Raw genomic sequence first — 26,623 nt, 5'->3', positions numbered from 1 at the left:
TTTGTGGACCTGACAGAAATGCTTTGCTGAATACTGATTGAAAACTTGAGTTCCAGACACTTTAGTTAAGACGGATGCTGCTTTTATTATAAGGCATGCACTACTTTAGAAAAAAGTTCACCTTGGGGCACTGTCATCTTGAACCAAGAACTTTCTATTGCAATGACAGCTTGCTCTCCCTAAGAATGTGTTGCAGTAAGAAAATAAATTAGGCAAGGTGATGTGCAAGATGCAGGAGGAAAGAGGGGAGAACCTTCCTGTCTCTTGAGGAAAGAGGTGGAACGTATTCATTTTCCCTGAGCTGCAGTAGTGGAACGAGGCAGACAGCAGAAGGGAACATTGCCTGGGAGTGGACAGGTTAAAAAGCATCACTTATGGTACTTGGTGCCTTCTCATGCTGCCAAGAGTGACTTCCAAACATGTTCAGGTAGTCCCACAATCCAGTGAGCTTTTGGATCATTCCAGTTCTCTGGAACGGAAGATCCAGTTCTTGCCTCCAGAACTTTTTAATGTGGCATGAAAGAGAACATGACAAGATGAAAAACCCAACCACACTTACTCTTATTTCCTGCTTGACAACTACTGCTGTCAATATTAACTTCTTATCTACTTTATCTGCTTCTGCTCCTAGAGCTTTCCCTGTTGTCAAATATTCATCTTGAATATTTTCCTCTTCCTAAGTAGTAAATCTACACATGGACAGCACCTAAATCCCTCTCCTATGTCAAGTCTGTCATGGTGGGCCTGGCAAAGAAGCTCAAACTCCATGTAGGCTCTTCCAGGAAGAAAGTTTTTATTTCTGTGAATGGTTTCCAATGGTTTAACAGTCCAAACAGTTCAACAATTTGAAACAATTCAGCCTAGTGCCAGGTCTGGGAATGAAAACATTTCAGGACTCTTAATGCCAAGCTGATAAGTGTTGGAACACGAGTGTAAGTCGGAAATTTCACCTGACAGGGAAAGAACTTCATATGGGGCTTCTGCTCCAGAAAAATACCTGATGTTGGAGAACTGGAGAGGGCCTGTGGAGTTGTCTGACACCCCATGCAAGAGTTACACAAGACATTGTTGCCAGACAATATCTATATGAAACAAGTGACAGAGTCCATTTGCAAGCTATGAAAGAGAATCATGACTGGCAAAGAAGGAGAAAAAGGTGAGAAAATTGGATTAATGAACCAGAGGAATGAAAGAGTGGTATTAAATGAGATTTGCATCTCCCCTCTCTCTTTTAAAGGGTAAAGACAAGTCCATCCATCGCAGGATATTGCAGCCTCCCTGAAGATGGGTTCATTTTTATTTTTTTTTTAATTCTGCCAAGAGGCAGTGTATCAGGAAAGATGCTTCTGCTTTGTCCATTCAGAAACATGAAAGCAAAACCCATTAATAAAGCAAACATCTTCTCTAGACCTTAAAATCAGAGAGGAAATTACTCTCAGCCCAATAAAGGTAATTGGATATAACAAAAACCACAAAACCTCAAAAGTATTTGGATATCTTAGCCCACTGATACATGAGGGTTAAGTTTCTCTGCACCTTAGAAGATTTAGGAAAAACCTGAGGCTTTTTTTATTCATAAGACACCTCTACCAATCAGTTAAAGGGAGAAAAAAGCACAGGATTACTGAACTGCATTAATTATTTATTCTGACAATCTGAACAAGCAATTGAATTGAGATAGCTTGGGTGTCTCTGTTGACTAATAGTGAGAAATATTCCAGAGTTTAAAGGCAAGGAGTGAATTGAGAGTGAGTGTTTATTAATACATGATTGAATTTACTACTCCAAGGAGAAGTTTATGTTATAGCTCTTTGGTTCTCATCTACAGAAAAGAATAATTTGGGAAGGCCTTAGAATTGCTGGGCAGGCTCTGAAACATAAAAACTTTGAGATAGCAAAAAGTTAATGGGAAGCTCCTGAAGGCAAATAGAAAGATGTACAGTGATCATAATTCCTATACAAAGTGCAAACTAGAAAAAACATGAAAGAAATAAGGTAACTGGATAAAGGAACTTTTTTTAATGAAGACTAAAAAATAATTACACAGTATAAATCATTTTTACCACAGAAAAACTAAAAGACAGCAGACTTAACCCAAGCTTGTTTTATTCTGTTTTAGTCTCTTGGTTTCAGTATTATGATGTCAACTAACTCTTGTTGAACAGCAAAAGTTTTGTAAAACAAAAATTTGTAGGCGAAATTGAAATTCTGAAATTTACAGATGCCCAAAGAAACAAAGGATAAGTTATACACAGTTCATCAGTCTGAGATGATTCCTTCAGCAAGCCAGTGTTGGTTCTTTGTAGTCAGTGGGATGAAATATGCACTGTTGAGTCATAATTCATCTGTCCTGATTTAGAAGCCTTACTAGACTGAAATGAAAGCATTCCTCTTTTGTGGATAAAAGGTGTCTAAACAGCTCACAGTTACCTGTGTCCAGATGACTTCACATTTTTTGTAAATGTGTGAAATTCCAGGGAAGAAAATGGAGTCAATTCAATCCTAACTAGAATCTATATGTAGCAAAGAAGCAAAAATATAGCAATAACTCGTAGCTTGGATTCCCATTCTCTTAGTTTTATTTATCTTCCATTTCTGGAAGCAATGGCTGTATCCATAGCAGTTAGCAAGACTGTGCCACTGTTTATTCTTTATCCTGGAGGCCAGCTGGCATTATCTGACAACATCCATATGTTTCAATTCTCCTAGCCTTCAAAAGAAAGTGGCCATATCCAAATTTCCTGTTGGGAACAGTTCCTGGCCTATAATACATCCTCAGCTGTGCCTGGGAACAATTTATGAGAATGTCACTTGGCCCAGATGAAACCTCTCTGCCAATCAGGAACATGGCAAATAGTTTTAGGGTGTCCATTCCAGGATATTTTTAATGTAATGGTACCGAGGTACCCACTGAAAACGACTGCATAGCACAGCTTTGACAACTTGGGCTACAATAACCCACAGCACATTTCAGCATAGACAGTGGCAAAGGAATACCTCAGTGTGTGCTGGATTCAGCTCTGAGTTATCTTGTCTCCATTTTCAATAAAATATAAGATAGTTGGGAGCTACAGGGGAAAGTGATAATATAGTGAGAATGACTGACAGCCAGTGCTGATAAAGGGGAATATGTGCTGGATAACCAGGGTATATATGAATATAGGAGATACAATCAATGGGAAATGGGCATTAAAGTGATCACTGTCAAAAAAACTGAAATCAAAGCAGGCCAGGAGAACAGAAAATTACTATATGATTTATTTCTGATCTCCTTATATAAGACATGAATCAATCACAACAGAACAAAGCTACATTTTTAGTTTAAGTCAAGAAGAGGATAAATCTGGGGTTCTACAGTATTGCACATTGGTAGATGAGCAGTGAGGGATCCAGTCTAACAATGGGTGTGTCCTGACAACTCAGGCCCAGTCTCACTGGGAATACATGGAATAAGAATGTCACCAACCACAGCATGAACTGAAGATCTTGGTCAATCTAGAAAAATAGGCTTTCAAGGAAAGTGCCAAGGAGATTAAAATCCAAATTGGGGAACAATGGACAAGACCTGCATTGTTACCACCCGTCTTTCCCTAACAGCACCATGATTTTTAATCATCTCGTAGGATTATTGTAAAATATTAGCTTTCTTTATAGAGAAATAGCATTAGAGTAGAAATTACATTTGAAAATGAAAAAGAAATAAAAAAGGAAAAATTAGTTTTACTCTGGAAGTGTAGACATATGTCTTGTGTGACAGAATTTGATTCAGCTTCTTAAAAAACTTCGTTCAAGATAAGGCTTTCTTGGTTCCCATTGTATCAACAGAGGTCAAATCCAGGATTCAGCTGCTTATTGCAGGTATCTTGTGCAATTTAAGAAGCCCTGGGATATATTTTGTCTGGCCTCTGGCTGCCAAAGGAAAAAAACATGAAGAAACATGTAACAAAGTATCTAAAATATTAGTATCTGCATTTCCACCACTGGATTTCATCACTAGTAAACAACCACAGTCAAACACAGCTTTGTAGTTGATCTAATGTATTCCACTTTTCCACAAATGCATTCCACTTTCAGGACTCAGTACAATTTTCCAAGAGTACAAATTTTCTAAGGGTATGAATCTAAGAGTCATGTTTGGGTACTTTGAATACTCCAGTCCTGGACTCCTATTATTTGGCATCTGAGTGGCATCCCTGCTGATTTTGTGCAACCATATGTTGCCAAGTGAGAAAATGTCTCCAACCCAGCAGAGTCTGCTAAAAATTAATTTCCAAAGGTTTGAGAGACTACCTCAAATAATCTTGTAAACTTTAGCAATTATTCCTTTAGAATTTGTGGAGGCAGGCCTCAGAGAATGGGACTAAGGAAACATAATACTTACCTTTAAACAGTAGCATAAGCAGGATCCAGAAACTTATAGACTAGCCAACCTAACTGTGAAAGCCACAAAGACAGAGGAAGGCTCTTGAGCAATCAGTTTGCAAACACTGGCAGGATAATAAAGCAATAACAAAGAGTTAACGTGAATTTGTCAAGAACAGGTCACATCCAATAAATTTGATATCCTTACTTGATGAAGAAGCACAAAATTGACTGTAAAGACATACAAGGTGATTTATTTTAGTGTTTCTTATATTTTCATTTTCCCCTAAATAATGGATGCCAGACCATAAGTCCGTCTTCATGTGGTTTTTATGTCTTGCACGTGTCAAATGCCTCTGTTTAATGTGTGGCACATTTCCCAGGAAAATGTCATAGCTTTAATTGACACCCTGCAGTAATTGCCATACCTTGGCAAGAGCAAAATGAGACAGTCATTTCAGAACTTGTGATGGAAACATTGCCACCATGAGAAATTGCTCATGTCCTTGAGGCATTCCCCCTTCCTGAATCACAGTGCCACACCTGTGTCTATCATGGGTAATATTTCCCAAGTAATAAAAAACTGCTGCAGTCAATCCCTGATGTTATCAGCTTGATTTCCCCAACACTTACACTGGTATTCAGAATGCTGTGATCATTAAACTACACTGATGTCAAAGAGGTACAGAAGAAAACAAAAAATTTCTTGATTTACGGAAAAAAACCCACAACATTCAAAAGCCCCATTTAGAGCAAAAAGAACTGTTCAGTAAAATGACTCATGAAGAACCAAAATCCTGAGGATTTAATATGAAAGTTATTGGCTTGAATTTGTGAAAGCCCAAAGCCTCACTCTTAGTGCTTTTTTGTTAAAGGTGTTATAAGATAAATGTCTACAATGTCCAATGGTTTTTTTTCCACGTCAGGATTATCATGGTGGACTTTTCAGAATGGGTTTCTAATCATATTCTATTGCATGAAACCTGCAGCAAATTATAGGTTGGCTTGCAGTAAATTTTTAAGCAGATAAAAAGATGCTTAAATACTAAATTAGCTTAGTGCACTCATCTTTCTCTGCATATAGCCTGTCAGTGCTTCTTCAGTGGTTTTGGTTTGAAGGCATTCTCAAGAAAATTGTTAAGGTGACATTTGTGAAGTTGAGAGTAATAAATTTTCAAAAGTTTCTAAAAGAAAACTGTCAAATGTCAATATGTCTACATATGCATACATAGTGGAATTTTCAAAATTGTCTTTGAGGTAGAAGGAGAAATTACTTAGATGTCTATCAGTCAGTTTAGATGTCTACATACATTTTTAATTACCTCTTTAATGTTGAGAGTGACTAAAATGTCATCTCCCCTTGAATTATCAGCCCAAAAATTAAACTTGTAGACTTCCTCAACAGTTGGTGATGTGAAGTGGATGCCCCCAGAGAACAATCCATCCTACCTATTTTAAGATCCAATTAATCATTTCTTTGTCTGGAGAGGAATCTCAGGTGCCTATCATTGTCTCAGTGCCTTTGAACACTAAACAAAAAATATCAGGACATACTATGTTCAGTCTCAGAGAAATCAGCTGGGGGTAAGAACTGAGGGACCATTGAGCTGGTTCCTTCCTGTTTTACTTAATTGTGGACTGAGAAATGGACATGGACAAGCTGAGCATGTCTGGTGTTGGAGCGGGAGTCTGTGTACTAAGGTACCTAGAATTCATTTGGAAGGGTTTACTGAGGCTGTTCTCTTACAGAGAAATGTCTAGGTTCTTCTCAAAGCTCTCTAAATATTTCTTTGAAGTTGTTTTCAGTTTTTGAAGTCTACCAACTTACATTTAATCACCTAGGGATTTTCTATGGAAGTATTTCATGCGTTTGTAAAATTCAGGCTCAAGTTGGAGGCTCTCAAGTTTGAAAAACTTGCATTCAACTCTCCATCCTTTTCTTGCCAGAAAAAAACAAGAAAAGAAAGAGAATGGCTTTGACATAAAAAGTTCAATTTGGCCTGAATCCCTTTCTTAGGGTCTTGAGGAAAAAAAATGTCAAAGGAAATGAAAAAAAGCCCTACATTAACAAATGATGAAAAGTATCTCCTTCCTGTCAGTAGATCGATGGAAAGAGCACCTACACTTGCTCAGATCCAGTTCCAGGGCTAATTCCCTGTCTACCTGAGAGAATTAGTGCCCACTTGGTTCACAGTCCAGCACAGTCTCTTCATCACCATGGAGCAGAAGCATTCTGGGGGAGGCAGTGCCTATCCAGGCACTGTTATTCTGTCCTGGCAATTTTCCTCAAATCAGTGATTGATTTGATATTTCACTGGATTTAGTCCCAGATGAGTGACATAATCCTCAAATGAGACATTCTTTGCTCTCTCACTTTGTCTCATCTCACTAGATTTAGGCATTTAAAGGCACTTTTAAAGCCAACTCTTAAGAACAGGAAAGGAAAGAATTATGTGTTTCTACTAAAAAGAAAAAATACCTGGCACATTTGGACTCTGTAAATTTATTGCAAACCAAAACCAAACTTTATGGTGCAAGACAGCAACTTGTACCAGCAATAGCATGGCCAGCATGACCAGGGCAGTGATTGTCCCCTGTGCTGGGCACTGCTGAGGCCACACCACAAATCCTGTGCTCAGTTTTGTGCTCCTCATGACTGGAAGGACATTGAGAGGCTGGAGTGTGTCCAGAGAAGGGAACAGAGCTGGGGAAGGGTCTGGAGCACAGCTCTGATGAGGAGCAGATGAGGGAGCTGAGGGAGCTCAGCCTGGAGAAAAGGAGGCTCAGGAGGGACCTTTGGCTCTGCACAACTCCCTGACAGGAGGGGACAGCCAGGTGGGGGCTGGCAATAAGACAAGAGAAAACAGCTTCAAGTTTCACTGGGGGAAGTTTAGATTGGCCATTAGGAAAAATTTCTGCACTGAAAGGATGGTCAGGCATTGGAACAGGCTGCAAAGGGAAATGATGGGGTCACTATCCCCAGAAGTGTACAAAAGTGTGTGGATGCAATGTTAGAGGCATGGTTTAGTGGTAGATATTGCAGTGCTGACTTAATGGTTGGACCATCTGAGAAATCTTTCCCAATCTTAACAATTCTGTTATTCTAGAGTGAGATATAATGGCAGCAATTCAGTCCTAAAAGAACTAAGACAAAAGAAAACCCCACCAGGATTCCTTATTATTCTGTCAAATAAGTTAAATAATTATTCTCTTAAATGAGACTCTTCAATGCTGAAAACTTACCAACAAGGCTAAAGAAATTCTTTCATTTTAATATAAAAAGAGAGGTAGGTGGGAAGGAGACATGAAGAGCAGTGATAGAAATTGATACATATAACCACAATAAAAAGGGTTGCAGTTATATCATTTTGATTATCTGCTTCTTCTAGTCAATATTCAAGTCAAATTGTGCCTGTGCAGGTTAGAATCTCTCCAAAGTTCTTTTTCAAGGCATAGTGTTTGTGGTGTGAAAGTGTGAGCAAGTACCCCAGCTAAGAAACCTAATAGGCTAAACAGGACCCTTGACTTAAGTATCTTCTATACCCTCATTTTTTTAGTTTAGATTCTTCATTCTTGTGGTCCAAGAGCCTAAAATCACTGCTTTCTTTGAATGAAAACTTGTGATTTCCATTAGAAGTTTGCTTTCTGTTTAAGGCAAGCTCTGGGCTAACTGACCAGCATTAATTATTTTGCTCTTGAAGACAAATAGGGGTCACAGAGGAAGTGAGATCATTCACAGCAAGGCTGGACTGGTTTTCTGACAAGTTGCAAGAATCAGGGGAAGTCAGCAAGTGCCAGGGGATACTCTTCAACTGGGGATTGGACCCTGGAGAAGAAGAAAATTACACCTGAACAAACAAATATGCAAAAAGAAATTAAGAAATGTCTTAATTAAGAAAAAAGAAATTAAGAAATGTCAACAACCAATGCTAAAAGAAAAAAGGAGAAAAATAGGTCAATATAGGAGAATGAGCATTTTGGGCCTTGTTCTACTTAGTTTACACTTGAGAGCTCAGAAAATAGACAAAGAGGAGCTATATGAACCCATCCTGCCTTCATCTAGGCTGCTGACAAGTCTGTCTGGATACACCACTTCCCAGTCTGCTGTTCCAGAAGTAATAAAATCTGCCACCATCCTCATTCTGTTAGCGACAAACGCAAAGAAGAATTTTCTGCAGAATTATTTGTGAGAAAATTAATTGACAGCAGGCTTCTTGGCAGTTTGCAACCATAACATTTGTATGATCTGCTGATGCCACGGTTTTATTCCCTGCTAATCAGATATTGCTCTCTGTACTGTACAAGGGCATCTCTTGTAGCTGTTGTTGGCATGCAGAAGGCAGACCTCGTAACAGTAATGATTCCACAACATCTTTCCGTCTATATGGGCACATATTGTCTCAGAATACTCCATGGAGACAACCCCAACACACTGCAGCCAAAATGTGACCATCTGCTTGATCACTCCACGATGTGGAAATTCAGCTTTGCCAGCCACCTCCTTGGATCCAGCACAAACCCCTACCTCACCAAAGAGGCCAGTTCCTCAGAGATAATTGTGGTCTTTATTTGCACACACCTGGATTGATCCCACCTGGCATAACTGAGTTGACATCTGGAGCTCTGTCTCCTTTAGCTTCCTATGGGTCAATGGGAGGAGACAGACCCCTGTAGATTTACAGATAGAGAAGCTAGGTTGTCTAGGATTTGAAGGCAAGGGGGATAATATCTGCCCTGCACATGACAAGCTGTGGGATGGTACACCAGGGTTAGAGGCTATCCAGGACCCTCAGCTTGTTGCTCTGAGATAAGCTGGGTACACTAGAGAACACTTACAGAAAATCTGAAATCTTACAGAAACAAGTCAGAGTCCCCTGAGGTAACAGAAGCCAAAAGGGAAATATCAGGGAAATATCTCTAAGGAATTAAGAGGTGTTCCTTGAGGAAGCCCAGCTGAAGTGCCTCTACATGAATGCCTCCACACCCAGCATAAATAAGGAAATGGAGACACTGGAAGCCACCTTGCTGTCAGAAAGTTGTGACCTAGAAGCCATTCCTGAAACTTGGTGTGATGAATCCTATGACCAGAGCATGGCTATCAATGGCTAAAGGCTGTTCAGAAGAGACAGGAGACAAAGCAGAGATGGAGACGTGGGCCAGGTGAAGAGACAAGATAAGCTCCTGAAGTTTAGGAAAATAAACTTCCAGCTCTTCAAGGAGCTAGTCCACACAACCCCACAGGAAACTGTCCTTAGGAAGCAGAACAGAGCTAGAGGATCTTTAAGGATATCTTCCACAGAGCACAAGACCTGGAAATTCCCAGGAGCAAGAAATCAGGAGAGGAATACAAGAGACCAGCATGGCTGAATAGGGTCAAACTGAAAGGCAAGAAGAAATTGTACAGGCAGTAGAAGCAGGGAGAGGTATCCTGTAAAGATTATAGGACACACTCAGCTGTGTAAGGGTGGGGTGAGTGAAAACCAAGGGGCACCTGGAGCTGAACTTGGCTAGTGACACAAGGACTAACAGGAAGAGCTTCTACAGACATGCTGGCCAGAAAAAGAAGGTCGGAAAAGGCATAATCCCCTGATAAAAAATGCTGGCAAACTGGTAACACCAGGTCAGGACAAGGCTGAGGAACTGAGCAACATTTCTGTCTAAGAAAACAGCACAGGGCTGCAGTGATATGGTGCTAGAGCAGCAGAACTCTGTCCATGGCTCTGTGAAGTTTCCATCTTCCCATTTAAAATTAAAAGATACTTATCATTAGCATTTCATATGAAATAACATTATATCTGGAATGAAGTTACAAACATGCAGATTGTGTAGCAGTTTTTCAGTGGGAACATTTTATGGGAACATTTTCTGTTCTCATTACTGGTTTTCTTGAAAAAATAGATTTCAAAACCACAGAAACAAAGACTGATTTGAGTGGGAAGGGACCTTAGAGGTCCCCTAGTTCCAAACCCCTGCCATGGGCAGGGCACCTTCCACTTTCCACACTGGGGATATTTTACAGATCACAGAAAAAACTTGTAAGAAAAGGAATTTTCATATTCCTCGCTTGAAATATTTTTATATTTTGCCAGTGTTCTGGTTTGTATTTAGCAATCTTTTAAGCTTGTACTGTGCAGTTGGACCCTTATGAATGAAAACACCATTATAACAGCCATTTATCAGCTTGAGAGATATGGACTGAAACAGTACAAATTTCTGGCTCAGTCTTATAATGATAACTCATGACAATATCTAAAATCATTTTTGGTTCTTTAAAACAGAAGGGAAAGAGCAATTTGCTATGTCATCGCTGGGATGAATGGGCAACATTCTCAGAAGCAATCAACTAAAATAAACTGATATATAGGTTCCTGTAGGAGGCAAGTAATCTTAAAATCTCTTTCTAAAACAAAGCATAACTTTGCATTCTGTCCCACACTTAAATTGCAGTGATTTACAAATATAGTTCATTGTATATTTATTGTTATTTGCTTTTCTGAGTAAATTCAGGGTACTGAGAGCACATTGTGAAGTGCTTCTCACAAAGCTTTACTGACATAAAAGTAATAAAATGAAGCATTCCATAAGAGCAGTGATTCATTGGGAACAGTCAGCACCTTGCTCCTGGCGTAGATTATCATTTTCTTTCTTCTGAGCTTTGCAAGCACAACCTCCTTTTGGTAACAGACTTACAGGGCTGCTTCTTTCCAGAATTTTTACATCTCTCAGTTACATGTACCAAGCTATTAAATGGGATCTGTGGTCAGGGTTTGGGTTATCTTTGCCTTACCCCCATTGCAATGACTGACAATACAACATTTTAAAGTGTATCAAAAACACTAAAAGCTAAGGGTTTGAAGTAGTTTGATCCAGCAGTTTCCTCATTCCCCCTTTTTCTTTCACAGTGTTGGGCTTCTTATAAGGGGTAATCAGACTTTTTAGAGTGGAAGGATATCTGGAGCAGTGTATCAGATGGAAAGAGAGGCAGGGATCACCTCCCCAGCTCCTCCCATGCTGGTTTTAATGGTCAGAGAAATTAATGAGTGTAAAGACAAGTGGGACTGATGGGCTCAAAACAGCAGAGGGTTTGGTACTGAAGCAGGAGGGACACGTTGTGTCAGTCACCCTAAAGTCAGCAAAGCAGCCCCCAGCCCTCCCAGCAGCTGAAGGTGCTTTCAACCAGTGAAGCTATTGCTATAAAAATGTGATAAACTGAATTAACACACTGTGTTTTCTGTCATGTCTATAAAGGGATTAGGTTTACAGAACCCCCAGGTTTATAGATATAAACATGGTACCTCAACAGAACGCAGAAATTCGCCATCAATGTGATTTTTTTGCACTTGCAGTGGCAGAACAGCATCACCCTTTGGCCACAGCCTTTACTAGAAAACACAACAAAGCCAGGGCTGTGACTTTCTTTACAATATTACTTTTTTTGCATGCTCCCTAGCATGCTTTTACTCTGTCCATGGCACTTTCCCAAATGATTCCCAGGTGCAAATTAAGGTTTGTGCGTGGCCACTGTTCTAAAGGAGAAAGGAGTAACATACCATAGTTTACATGCTTAGATTGCACCAGCTGGCCTCTGTGACAGAAAATTAACCCTAGAAATAATTAATTCATTAGAATGGATGCAGATTAGGAATCTCCAATGACCTCCATAGGGATGGATGTATGCTCAACAAAAGACTCATCAGAGAAAGCACTACTTCTCCAGACTCCTTGATGTGCTAGGAGAACACATGTTCAAACTATTTTCATGTTCAACATTTTTCCCATCTGAAAACATGGATATTCAAAATAATAATGGGAAAAGGGAGGGCAGCCAGCTGACTCACTGCTCCTAGTATTCAAAACAAAAACAACTCTCCCCAAAACAGAAGGGTGTCGCATATACTGTTCCAAGACTATAGTTTAACCTTAAATTTTCAGGCTGAGTTTAGCCAGAATAATAATTAAGTGACAAGCTTAATGATCTTCCCCCTGGGATGGACTGCTAAAGGTCAGGTTTCAGATACATTAATGAGCTGCTAAATGCTGCTAAATGGAAGAGACTTTTTTTAAGTCCTGCACAAGCCAACCCACTCATGTGTTTGATGGCAACACTGGGCATATCAAATGTCTGTGGGAGTTTTGCCATGAAATGAAAGCTCCTCTTGTGCTTTATTTACAACCATTTCAGCAGAGTTTATGAGAAGCAGCTTGAAGGTGAAGCTGTGCCCTACAAAGCTGAGAAAGGGCTTTTTGGTTTAATCCCATCTGGTCATGGAATCCTCTGGTCAATGATTTGAGGAGTAAGTAAGAGCCATGTAGGGTAGAAATGTTTCGTTGGTGACAGCCCTGACTCTTGGAAAGGCGAAAAAACAACATGGGAATGAGTTTAAGTGCTTGCAGAAAAAAGCAGCAGTCATGTGCTATCTTAAAAATTAGGAAAGCAACTTATTGTAATAAATGTCTATGAGTTTGTATGGTTTAGTTCTTCTGTGTCTTAGTCCAACACCCAAGGCATGAATTTCCAACAACATATACATATATTGATTGAACGATTGGTTGATTGATTGATTGATTGATTGACTGACTGATATCAGGTTTTAGGCATATAAATAGCAATAAAAATCTTGTGCTACATGAGAACAGCAAGGCTGGTCAATACCATGGGCTTTATGGTGGATCTTTCTGATAGTTCAAAGGTAGACAATTTAAAGCTAGATAGATTAAAACTAGATTTCTTTTTGCTTCAGTGTCCCTGCCATAAAATTGGTGTAATACCCAGAACAATCTCACAGAGGTCACGATATTCATTCATATATATAGTGCATGAGGGAATTGATGCATTCACTGCTATATCATCCAACAGCAAAATAATCAATTTTTAATCTCTGCTGTGCACAGGTGCCAAGGGCAAATGGGACCTGAGACCAGGCAGTGAAAGAGGCAAATATTTGTATCAAATCAAAGCTGGTTTCTAAATGGTACTGTTACAATACTACAATTAGTAAAGTAAAATCTTAAATGCCAGATTTAAGGGCCTGAAGAGCTGCACAACTTTAATTCATGGTTCTCATGCATTTGGATTTTAATGCAGTCAGCCTCATGAATACAAAAGAACATAAAAGCATTTAAACTGACACAGGCCAAAGGGTTTATCTAGCTCAGCATCCTATTTCTGGTAGCAACCAATGGCAAGAGCTTTAAAAATGGGGATTTCGACAGGCCAAGCATCAAGTCATACTCTCCCAAAACACTCCCCCAGGCTCCTGCTGCTTCTTGGCTCATTGACTTGTACGTTCAAATAAATTATCTCTGACTTTAATGACCCTTTCCATGCAATTTTCCTCCATGAATGCATGCAGGTTCTTTTAACTTGCTGAATGATCCATAATAGTGTTACAGGGTTTTGAACCAATTTGATACAAGTGTAGCTGCAAGCTGTGGAGCAGCAGGCAAGAGCATCAATATGTTTTGCTGTTTTCATTTCTTAATGAAACTGCATAAAGAAATTTAAGGAGAATGATTTTATTCCAGTCATCAGATAAGTAATTTCTTCCCTGGATCATTTTGCTCTTAACCCCTTGTGTAATGAGAGGAAGACCTGAGGTCCAAGGAAAGGTTTTTGGTTGTGAAGAGATGTGCTAAGCACCTTTATAACCATTTGATAGCTTGTCTGAATGAATTCCTGCACTTACAGCATTCCCTGTCACTGCTGTCTGATAAATAGCATATATGCAACTTACATATCTTGTCTTGGCAACCTGGATAAATTTATAGGGACACACAGGGAATATGGGAGAGGGCTGCTGCTCCCCCTGAGCGCTGCTGTGTGAGCAACTCAGTCTGTGTTTCACAGAGCAGGGCAGCAGCCACGTTGGTGCATCGCTGCTTGGAAGCTGTCTGTGATCTGGAGCAGCCAGATGGGAGGATGGGAGGATGGGAGGATGGGAGGATGGGAGGATGTGAGGATGGGATGATGGGAGGATGGGAGGATGGGAGGATGGGAGGATGGGAGGATGGGAGGATGGGAGGATGGGAGGATGGGAGGATGGGGGGATCCTTCCCAGCCTGAGCAGCCCCACTGGTGGGACAGCCTGAGCCAGAGCTCTGGTGCTGCAATGATCCCAATGCTGTCCCAGGCTTGGCAGGGCAGTGGAGCAGCCTTCTCCCACATTCCTGTGCAGTGCAGGAATGAGGCTTTTTGGGAAGGGAAAGGGAAATTTAATAACTATTTCTCAAGTTGCTGAGTCAGTCCCTGTATTTCCTTCACTCCCAGCAAACAGAAGCAAAAGGCCAATGTTGCCTCCTGCTCTGCCTTCCCATCCCTTTTCTGAAGTAAACAAATGTCAGCAAATCCTGCACTAACAACACTGTTAAAAATATCACTCTGTCAGCAGACAGGTTCATTCCCTTTGCTCTGAAGCTCTCTCTTCATTGCAGTAAAGGTGTGCTGCTACATCAAGATAAGCAGTCTAGGTGGAAATCTCAGTGGCTATGGGAGGAACAGAGGCATTGTGCTCTGCACCACAGTGTCACCAGCTGGAGTAATTTCCAAATAGGAATTATTAGTGTAGGAATTTGACAGGATTTGACCGGGTAACTCTCAAGGACCATGCTAGCATTGCTTTATTCAGCTGGAATTTGTCCCTGGGGTAGCAACTGAAAATGAGGTACTTCAGCCAAGATGCAGCACTCACTCTCTTTGGTGTTTCAAACCAAGTTAACTCCAGCACCAGGTCTACAGTCACAGTGAAAAGATGGTGCCCCGTTAGACTTTGGAGATGTATGAAAAAATATTCATGATCAGAGTGACTATATCCCTTTCAAAGGGAGATTAATCCCCACAACGCTTTTCCCAGGTGATTTTCCATCTGTTCCAGGAAGGGGACATTGGTTGTTACAATGAATAATTTCACTGGGAAAAGTGATGAATGAACCTTTTCTGTTTGTTGCTTGTTATGTCTGGAATCTTAGAGTTCAGAAACTTCAGATTGTGCAGAAAAATATAGTTTGTCACTGAAAGGTGAAAGTTTTCTCCTTTCACAGTTGGGTCCCACCACAGATAACATTTTACACTTGCCTTGTGGATAAAATTCCAGAAATTTGTCCCACTCCCTTCAAACACTCTCTTCATTCTTTCAAATGTACAGATGCACTGGTCATTTTTTGGACATGTATTGTTTCACATCTATTTCCTTCTCTAACTATTTAACAATTTCTTTTCTTTTCTTTGAAACATCCATTATTGCTCCACCTTTGCCAGAAAGCAGCAAATGACTGAATGTACTGTTTCTATAATGATTCAAATTCTGTATTTGAATTTTTTTTCTGGATGGCAGAATCTACCCTTGATTGAAACATTTTCCTTCCTAGAGTTTCACTACTACCTTATTCTTTCAGAGGTTACCGGATCTCAAATCCAGGTGATAAAGTGCTCTGAGCAGTGTCACAAATCTATCCTATGCTTTTAGCATAAGTGAGTATATAATAAATTCATTTAAGACTTGATCTAAATTAATTACTGTGTCTTCTATACATCACTTAAACTCTCATCAATAAACAGTAGTTTCCATATGTGCAGTTCTTGCCTACAATGTTCATTAAGAAGTTTAAATGAGAAACAGCAAAAAGCATTTTAATTCATTGCTAAGCACAGCAGAAAACTAAGCAGGATTCCAACTTTATGTACAATTTGCAAGCCATATACATTAGCTCAAACGTAAATCTCCCTTAATGAGGTATGCAGCCCAGTGATTAATCACATCCATTGACACATTCTCCATGTTCAGCTCTATTTCAACGCAGGGGAGGGGGTTGCTATTTAATATTTCTGTTCCTTTGAACAAGAAGAAGTGTTTCTAGGCATGAAGAGTTGTAAAATTCGACCTCAAATTGAACTGTAGCAAGTGAACCTTGAATGCAAAGAGGTGTCATTACAGTTCAGTTAGAAACATGTTTGTGTCTAGACCAGCAGGTCTTTGGCTCATCTCCAGGGCTCATTCTGGGCTTCTACCCAGGGATGCTTATGGGGAAGCTCTGGAAAGGTCTTTTCAGTATAAAAGATCAAAAATTAGATAAGATTCAAGATCAGTGATGTCAAATTCTTGTTAGCATTAATTATTTTTAATTTAAATCAAGATCAAGGTCCCACCATGGTGGTCTCTGTGTAAACAGGGAAAGCAGTGTTTGCCTTGGGAGCCTGCAAAATGGGAGACAGAAAGTGATGAAAGATCAAGGATGTGCCAAAGGGATGTGATGTGTAAGTAAATGATCTCCATGAGATTCAGCTCAGTTCCCAGAGTTTCTTGCTTATGTTTGAGCTTCTGTGTGTAGTCTGAGACATTTATTTTTGAGGTGGATTGGAAAGGTAGAATGAGGGGGCTGTCAAGGTCTGTGGAACAAATTACCTGAAGAGGGAACACATCAGAAAGGAGACTAAAAGAGCATGAACCACCACTTTTAATCTGTGTTTCCAACAGATTGGTGTTAATCTAATTTATAGGTTGGTGTTTCTTAGGAGATTGGAAGGCAAGGGAGGAACTACAGCTGTGAGTGTTACATCCTTACACTCTTTTCTTGTACAGGCATCTGCAGTTGTGGCTGTGGTTGAGAAGTTGGCAGAATTTCATGGGAGCTGTGTTAGGCTGACACTGAACTTTTCTGAAATGCAGTTATACAGCCAGCTCCAGACAGAATCAAATGTTTTCCTCTCTCCTCACTGCTCCTCAGCCTCAAATAATCATGGGGTTGTTGTCTGCCAGGCTCCACCGAAATGCCTGTGAGGAGACCAACGCTTTCATGTTTTGGTCTCATTGGAAATTCCCAGAATTATTTAAAAGGCTTTCAGAAGTGCTCATGCAAGCAGAAGTAAATGCAATTACTCAGAGTACACATGAAGGAATAGTCTGTATATTTAACAAGAGTGCCCCATGATGCACTGTTACTTTTTAAATGAGGTTCATATTGTAATGGCAATACACCAAAATTTGGAAGCTGGAAGTATTGACATGTTCAGGCCAATGACGAAGTGGCCAGAGTCTGGCAGAATTATTTATAAGGAAATCAAAATATCTATTATAAATAATTGACTTTGTTGATGATATTTGTGATGGATTTAAGTGCATTTTCTATGTTTATCAGAAATTCTAAAATATAGCAATAATGAAACCTCTTGTGCAGCACTGGAGATTTCCCTGAGGTCCCTGTCACTAAAGATGATAGCTCAGCCAACTCAGATTTCATTGCACTTGGTTAAATATTCTTTCTATAAAACGCAGCTCTTTAAATTAGACAATTTATTATGATAGAGATCTGTTACATAAAAGAAGAATTCTACCTTGAACACTTTTCAGGACAAAAAGGCACAGCAGGGTGTGAAACCCCTCTGTCAGCATTTCTACATAATCTGGTTAGAGAAGAAATTGTGCATGTAGTGACCTCACAGGAGAATGGACCTAGAAAGGATTTAATTTCTCTGTGTAAATGCTTTTTAAATATCATCAAATGCCATGTACCAAATGAAATAAAGAAGTATAAGTTTAGTGAAAACAAAATTTCTGCAGAAGGTTCAGCAAGAGATCTTGACTAGACTTAATTTTTTGCTGTAGTTGCTTCAAGCTCTGTGACATTCAGAAGATGTAAATACTGTGATATCATTGAAAATTCCAATGGCTCAAGGACCCTCTTCCCTTTGGACAATGCTACTCATCAGAGCATCACTGCCACAGTTTGACCCTCTATCCCCAAAGTCTGAACCAGGCATTTTACTGGCAGGATGAGGTCTGACTTCACCTCTAGGGCTGAGATTCTGGAAAAAGGGTAAACCAGTGACAGTTGTGAGAGTGGTTTAGCTCCTCAGCTTCCTCATCAGACCCTCCCTGTTACCACTAAAGCATCACAACAGCCAAGGCAAAACTAAGGAAAGAAGAAATGGTCAACAACCCAACTGTGTGAACAATTCAATTACAATGACTTCACAAGTACCTAGAGACATGGAAAATTAAAACTATTTTTTTCCTACCTACATTTTAGATTAGTTTTTTAAAAATGTTCTCTATCTTTTCCCTCTCCTTAATCAAGCTGGGAGTTACTTTACTCAGTGTTGTGGTTAGGGTCACTTAGCTGGATGCATTGTGCTGAGATTTACCTTTATGGAATGGATCTAGATTAAGGTACACATTTCCTACTGCTACCTAAAGGTGACCAAGCTTCAAATTTTCTTTGCTTTCTACATCAAGATCCCTAAGGATTTACTGACTCTTCATAAAGAAGTGGTTTAATAATTTTTTCTATTGCTTCTTCCCTCCCTGAGATGCAGAGTCCTTGGTGGCTGTGATTAATTTGCTTAATCTCTGAGCTTCAGTTTTTAAATGAAAGTGGGGATACCAATATTAATGATGCTAATATTAGTGATTTAGCAGAAGAACAAATGCATCCTACACTGAAATGTGTTGAGATGCAAAGTTGTTCCTCTGTAAAAAACATGTGAACCAAAACTCTCTAAAATGGGGTGTATTTTCAAATCAATAAACTGGGATAAAAGAGTCCAAAGAACCAGCAAACAGGCCTAGTGGAAGTGGCATGGATTTGGAATTAAACAGTCTTTAATGTCCTTTTCAACCCAAGCTGTTCTATGATTTCATGCTTCTGTGCTTCATGCTCCTAATGATCATGGCCCCTGCTATTATGGGGCATTTCTTAGATAAAACTAGAAGAGTTTTTCTAGGACATGAATTCCCTATTTCCCAGAGAAAAAATAAAAAATAAAAAAGGTATTTTTCCCCTAGATAAAATAATAAAAAGTTTATCTCCATTAGATTCAAAACAGATATTTGTAATGTAAAAATATACTTCTTTCCCACCACTCTGATTTAAAAGAAAGCTGCCTCTTCATCCTTTAATTTGTAACCTTCAAAGTTACATTTATGGCTGTTAATAACAACTGAGTACAACACTTGGATTTCTCTAAGTATTCTCCAAGTGCAGAAATGCTGAGTAATCTGTGTTTTGGCATTTCTAAGACTTTTATGTTTGTTTGAAATATAATGTAGACACCAAGGTTATCACCACATTGACTGCTGTCACCTCTTGCAGCAAATATTCTTTATGTCTTGATGCAAAAAAAAGTGCAGAGTCATCCCGATCTTCCTTCCTAGAAAGTTTAGAGAAGCTGGCAGCAGCCAGCAGCTCTTCTTCCAGCAGAGCCTCATGGCTCAGGCTGGGCATCAGTGGCTTTTATGAGGATAAATGCAGATCAAACTCCTATTCAAAGAAGATGACTGATTGTGGCAGAACAGCTCAATGCTGAATGGGCATGCTTTGCTTAAGAAAACACTGAAGACAGATTTTTTTTCATGCTTAGAAAATCCTAAGCATCCTAAGGCAGAGTTAGGTCTGATGGTACCAAAATAAGAGACCTCAGGAATGTGAAGAGAATCTGCCTCCCAACACTGACAGGATGCACCCAGCACCTACATTAACATTTATTAATGTAACCTTTAGACTTGCAATGAAGACTTTATCACATCCTTAGACTGTGTGTTCTAGAGTTTAATGGAAGAGTTTAAAGGAAGAAAGAAAGTGTTGTTTTTTCTGGTCTCTAATTTAATGGTTTTTGGGGGATATTTTTCCAAATGAAACTAATGATGACTTCTCCTTCAAGTAGAAATGAGAAAAATTTGATTGTTTCCTTATTATTATAGATTTTTTATGTTGAATATTGTTGAATCCTTACTAGCATTCCAGTCTATGAGGGGAAGAAAATGAAACTCTCAGTTTCTCTTTGATTTTCATGTACTAATAACAGGCTATTGTTTGCTGGTTTTATTCTCCAGGAAATCCAGCCTATTTTTTCCATTTTATTTTTAAATGTCATCCACAGGAGAGATCTGGAACTAGGTGATTTTAAAGATCCCTTCCAAACCAAAACTATAATTCAATAAAAGAAATCACGCCCCATTCCAAAACAGTGTTCCAGTCCTCTTTTTTGAAGATAGATAATTTGCTGCTTCTTTTCATTCTTCTTGGACCATGCCACCTACATTTACCCCCTGAGATGATTTCTAATTGTTCAGAGATTGCTTTGGCTTAACTTTTAATTCATAAATTTTTCCAGGTTGATTGAATTTACCTCAATCAAGTGGTCTTTAATCTCTCATTTCACTTTTTTTTTTCTATCCCCTATCCTCTTCCAATTTATTTTAAATGTCTGCTCATAATTATTTTTTTTTTAAATTTGAGGCAGAAAATGTATTATTTATTTCTGTCTTCACTGCAGCCTACCTTACCTGCTCTCCTTCCCTCACAAATAATGAAATAAAAATTTCTTGTCTCCTTTCCTTTAAAGAAGTCATAGGCCATTTCCTTTCCAGCAAATAAAAATTGCTGTACTTCATTCATGTCATGTTAGTACCAGAGAAACTTGGCAGTTTTGACCCGGAGCCAAAGACCCCCTGAACCTTTCTGGAACTGCTCAGTGAACTTAACTCCACTGTCAATGCTGTTGTGGCACTGGCAGTGGAGCTGAAGGAACAGAATTTTATAGACTGACTATGTCGTCTGAATCTTGAGAACTGTCAGAATATGTTCAGGAAAAATGGATTTGTATCCTTGTTGGGAGAAGGGAATAGACCTGCTTATCTGGGGAGTGCAACAGAGGCTGAAGGGAAAACTTGGTATCAGAGTAATGACATGGGAAAACCGGTCAGGCAGAGATTTGCTGTTGTGTAAACAAGGGAATTACTGCACTGTATTCCCCAATACTTGTGTTTGTGTGATAGAACTGAAGTTACTTGTGAAAGGGGAATAAGTGGAAATTTTACTTTTGTATAATAACAATCATAAGAAAATCAGTGCCAAGTGTGATACTCAAAGAAGCTACAAATTTCGATCTTTTCCTTAGATAGTACTTGTTCTATTTGCAAAAAAAAAGCCTTGAGTTTAATTAAAGTATTTTAATTTTGAACATTATCACAAGTTTGGGCACACACATTAGTGCATTCTGTCATGTAGTTCTTCACACATATGTCTGACAATAAAGCCCCTCTCTATTAATTATTGTGCAGCTACCCCAAGGTTGAATGCACCCAGGTACTCATCACCAAGAATGTGATACATTAACACTTATAAATTAATAAAAATAGAAACATGGCAAAGATACAACCATGAACATAAAATCACAGGAGGGCAGATAAGTGAGATTTTGGTATGAGGAGAGAAAAGTCTATATTAGTGTTAATTGTTGTTAGAGCTGGTAGAGCATTGTTTCACCCATTCCAGTGCTGGAGCGTGTCCGGAGAGAGGCAGTGGAGCTGGGGAAGGGTCAGGAGCACAGATCTGATGAGGAGAAGCTGAGGGAGCTGAGAAGGAGGCTCAGCCTGAAGGCTCAGGGAGCACCTTCTTACTCTCTACAACTCCCTGGAAGGACAGTGCAGCCAGGTGGGGATTGGTTTATTCTCTCAGGTAACAAGCAATAGGACCAGAGGATATGGCCTTGAGTTGCTCCAGGGGAGGTTTAGATTGGATATTAGGAAAATTTTCTTCACAGACAGCGTTGTCAATCATTGGAACAGGCTGCCCAGGGAAGTGATGGAATCACCATCCCTGAAGGCATTTAAAAGATGTGGAGATGCGGCACTGAGGGACATGGTTTGTGGCTGGGTGCTGGGTTAATGGTTGGACTCAATGATCTTAATGGTCACATCTGACCTAAATGGGTCTGTGATTTCTATACCTTTAAATTAAGCCATGCCAGGACATGGAACCATGAGGTGGTGATCAGCCAGCCTGGTCCACACCCTGCAGGAGACTTAAACACTTGCTATAAACATATAAAAATTCCATTCAAGACACTTGATTCTGCAGATTTACTCAGCTGAAGGAGACAATTCTTTCTGCTTGATGGCCCAAAAACAACAGTGTGCAAGACAGCTGTGCCATGAGAATTTGAACAACTCACCCTAAACTTACCAGGGAATTCAAGGTCCCTCCTGAACTGAGATGCTGGTTCACAGGAGAGCAGCATTTCCACACAGGCTTTTTTGCTAACTGCAAGCCTTCTATACTCCTGAATGTTTATCTTTCACTGGGGACACTGATCTGCAGTAGAGCAGGTAACATTCACAGAACTTGACAGTTTATACTGTAATTTTCCCTGTCTAGAATGGTTGTCAGGAGTCTGCTTTGGGCAACATAAGCAGCTGTATGAATCCAAACAATTTAAATCTAAAAACAAACTCAACAGACCTTTCGTTGCACGCACTTGATTACTTGCAAATCTCCTGTTGTTATATTTCTGGGTTTGATCTGAGAAAATTTGCTTTGTCCCTGCTTTGGTTCATGCAATTCTCCTACAGAGAGTGAGGGCCCACAGACAGAGGCAGAAACATTTGCAATCTACCCCTTTTTCTGCTCAGTAGTGTGCCTCCTTACATAATTTTCTCAGGGCTAGGTCCAAAGTGCAGAGAACTTAACAATTTCTAATCCAAATCCAAATTTGCGGTTTTAATTGTTTTAATTATTATTTGAAAGCCAAACCATTTCCGATGGTTTTCTTAAATGTTAGCTCTCTTTTTTTCCAAAGTTGAAATTCTCTAATGGTAAAAAAAAAAAAGAAGAATGTGCATGTGCATATTCTTTTCAAAATGCACATTATATGAATACATATACATGATACATAACTTTTATTTGTTATTTATTATTTGTCTTCCATTAAGATCAGATTCAACTTTACCATACTGTCACAACATTTAATAGCTGAAGACTTCCTAGAGTGTGACTGTGACAAGTAAAATGAAAGTCTGTATTAAATTTTAGTTTATTTAAAAATCACACTCCTAAAACACTTAGGAATGGAATATAAAGTCAGAACCTGTTGTGGAACACTGACCACATGTGACTTTTCTGAATGTCCTCCCACATGAGCTAATGGAATCTTCCACCAGGAAGATCTCTGGACAGCAAAGAGAGAAAGAGACACAGATATAATCATAGAAAATAAACCGATGCATTTTCTAGACAATTAATGTGGACCAATGACTTAGCCAGTATTCTACTCTCCATCACTTCCACCAACATGTCAATTTTCATAGTGTGCAAACTTGTGTGCTATCATTGAGAAGTTCCTAGTTCACTCAGTAGGCAGAGAATCATGATACAAATTACTCTGGTTGTTTGTACTTACAGCATAATTCTTCCTTTATCCTTTGTGAAGAACCCAGGCGGTCACATCTACTCATTTCTCAAACTATCCCTTTAATATATACTTTTTGGAAGAAAAGTTGTTTCTTGTATTTTTAAGTGTTTCAAGTTGAATCCCTTAAACCTTGAAAGATTAGTAGAATGTCACAAGGAATTTCTAAAATGAACCCCAGATTTGAACCAAATTTCATGTGTATTTTTTTCATGTGTATTTGCAGTCTATTTGGGAACTAATTCAATGTTAATTAATATCAATTTGTGTCTTCATTTTTTTTCTGAGCATGGAGAGTCTTAGAATATCAGGCCTATTAACTTAAGCACTTGCAGGTGAATCTGGTATTTAGCTTTAGAGAAACGTTTTAGATTTGTCCATTTGTTTATCTGGTGACAAAAGCATAACAAAATTTAGCTGACAATTTATTTTTTTGACTTCTGGAGAATGAAACACCTGGGGGATGATGGAACCCCCTGTGTATATGCACACATAATGAGAAAACTTTGTTTTCTCATTTCAGGTCATGGAACCAAAGGAGTGTTTGAACTTCTTTCAGGATGGCGTCGGACCAGAGAGAATCTGCCATTCAAGGACCGAGTAGCAGATGCCTACTCGGATGTCATGGTCTCCTACACGATGACAAGTTCCTTGTATTTCATAGCCTTCGGCATGGGGGCAAGCCCTTTCACCAACATCGAAGCTGTAAAAGTCTTCTGCCAGAACATGTGTGTCTCCATCCTGTTGAACTACTTCTACATCTTCTCTTTCTTTGGCTCCTGCCTGGTCTTTGCTGGCCAGCTGGAGCAGAACCGGTACCACAGCATCTTCTGCTGTAAAATCCCCTCTGCAGAATACCTGGACCGGAAACCTGTGTGGTTCCAGACCATGATGAACGATGGCCATCAGCACACTTCTCACCACGAGACCAACCCGTACCAGCACCACTTTATCCAGCATTTCCTCCGAGAGCACTACAACGAGTGGATTACCAACATCTACGTCAAGCCATTTGTGGTGATACTGTATCTCATCTATGCCTCTTTCTCCTTTATGGGGTGCTTACAGATTAATGACGGAGCCAACATCATCAACCTCCTTGCCAGTGAGTCCCCCAGCGTCTCCTATGCCCTCATACAGCAAAAGTATTTCAGCAACTACAGCCCAGTGATAGGCTTCTACATCTATGAGCCTCTGGAGTACTGGAACGGTACTGTGCAAGAAGACCTAAAAACACTCAGCCAGGGGTTCAACACCGTGTCCTGGATCGAACAGTATTACCAATACCTTCGAGTGGGTAACATCAGTGCAACCAACAAAAGTGACTTTATCAGCATCCTCCAGAGCTCCTTTTTAAAAAAGCCAGAATTCCAGCACTTCAAAAATGACATCATTTTCTCCAAAGCTGGAGATGAGAACAACATAATTGCTTCTCGTTTGTACCTTGTGGCCAGGACTAGTGAAAACACACAGAGGGAAGCGGTGGAATTGCTGGAGAAGCTGAGGCCACTATCTCTTATACAGAGCATCAAGTTCATTGTGTTCAACCCTACTTTTGTTTTCATGGACCACTATGGTTTGTCAGTAACTATGCCTGTCCTGATTTCTGGTTTTGGCATCCTGCTGGTGTTAATACTGACCTTTTTCCTGGTTATCCATCCTCTGGGAAATTTCTGGTTAATTCTCAGTGTCACCTCAATAGAGCTGGGTGTCCTTGGCCTGATGACCTTATGGAATGTAGACATGGATTGCATTTCTATACTGTGCCTTATCTACACTTTGAATTTTGCCATAGATCACTGTGCACCCCTGCTTTATACATTTGTATTAGCTACTGAGCACACCCGAACTCAGTGTATAAAGAACTCCCTCCAAGAGCATGGGACAGCCATTTTGCAGAACGTTTCCTCCTTTCTTATCGGGTTGGTCCCCCTTCTCTTTGTGCCTTCAAACTTGACCTTCACACTGTTCAAATGCTTGCTGCTTGCCGGCAGTTGCACACTTCTGCACTGTTTTGTTATTTTGCCCGTCTTTCTAACCTTTTTTCCACCTTCCAAAAAGCACCACAAGAAAAAGAAACGGGCCAAAAGGAAGGAACGAGAAGAGATCGAATGCATAGAGATTCAGGAGAATCCTGATCATGTTACAGCAGTCTGAAAGGCTTAGAAAAATATAATAGTATATTCTCTTTTTAAAAAAGCGTTGCACAGAGATGCAGGGAAAATAGAGCAAAGATCTCAGCTGCTTGTGCTGGCCAAGTCTGACAAGGCAAAGGAAGATCAAGAAGGGGTATTCATGACACCTCAAGGTGCAAACTTTTTTTTAACAAAAATAATGAAAGTGAAATAATCTCAAATGTTTCCTTTGAATCCTCATTCTTCACTAGGGAAGAGTCTGTTGGCCATTAAAAGTGTTTCTGAGCTTCAAACTGCAGCTCTAATGGGAATTGCTTAATATGTCATATATAAGACTAAAGCTAGGGTGAAAAGAAGAGTTACCATTAAGTAAACACTAGGGGAAAAGGCAGATTTGTTTGAAAAATTGTCCATGGAAGAGAACTAAACAATATTTCAAATAAGAAAGGGTTACAAGACCAAGAGAGATTGAAAATGCCATGGTAATTTTTTATTTTCTTGAGCAAGTTAGATAAGATGAAACCTATGCACTTGGGAAGTAAATGTTTAAAACTATCTAAGCCAAAGTACTTCCCAAATCCAGAATACCTTGTATATCTGTAACACCACAATTAGAGCATTATTGCAAATATGGATGGCAAAGGGATAGAGGAGAAGAAATTTATACAGGAGTAGAAATAATAACAGCCATTTGGAAATCTAACACTTAGTTCCTTTAAATGTGACGTATCACCGTTTTCCCAGGAGGTCACAGTTGGTAGTTAATACCATACACATATTTTGGAACTTATAAATTATGAATTTCCCCTTGAATTAACAGATCTCACAAAACTAACTGAGGCCATCATCACTGCAGCACTGTTTGCAGTTCCTGCAGTGTAACACTTCTGAATCCTAATTTATCGGTGTTGACATTAAATACTGAATATTAATCAAGCAGGCGCTT

At 39.5% G+C, this 26,623-nt stretch overlaps 1 protein-coding gene across 2 annotated transcripts in view; it reads left to right on the top strand.

Annotated features, from left to right (window-relative positions):
* The window catches only part of PTCHD4 (patched domain containing 4), an 80,871-nt gene extending 55,172 nt beyond the window's left edge, over positions 1-25,699 (top strand). For both annotated transcript variants that reach the window (XM_058836185.1, XM_058836184.1), the window contains exon 3: positions 24,066-25,699. In XM_058836185.1, coding sequence (XP_058692168.1) covers positions 24,066-25,699 — 1,634 coding nt within the window. The remainder of the gene's footprint in view (positions 1-24,065) is intronic.
* The last annotated feature ends 924 nt before the right edge of the window (positions 25,700-26,623 follow it).

Source organism: Poecile atricapillus, chromosome 3 (assembly GCF_030490865.1).
Source record: "Poecile atricapillus isolate bPoeAtr1 chromosome 3, bPoeAtr1.hap1, whole genome shotgun sequence".
Taxonomy (NCBI): domain Eukaryota; kingdom Metazoa; phylum Chordata; class Aves; order Passeriformes; family Paridae; genus Poecile; species Poecile atricapillus.
The sequence above is the reverse complement of the archived record's forward strand: the minus strand, read 5'-3'. Positions and strand labels throughout refer to the sequence as shown.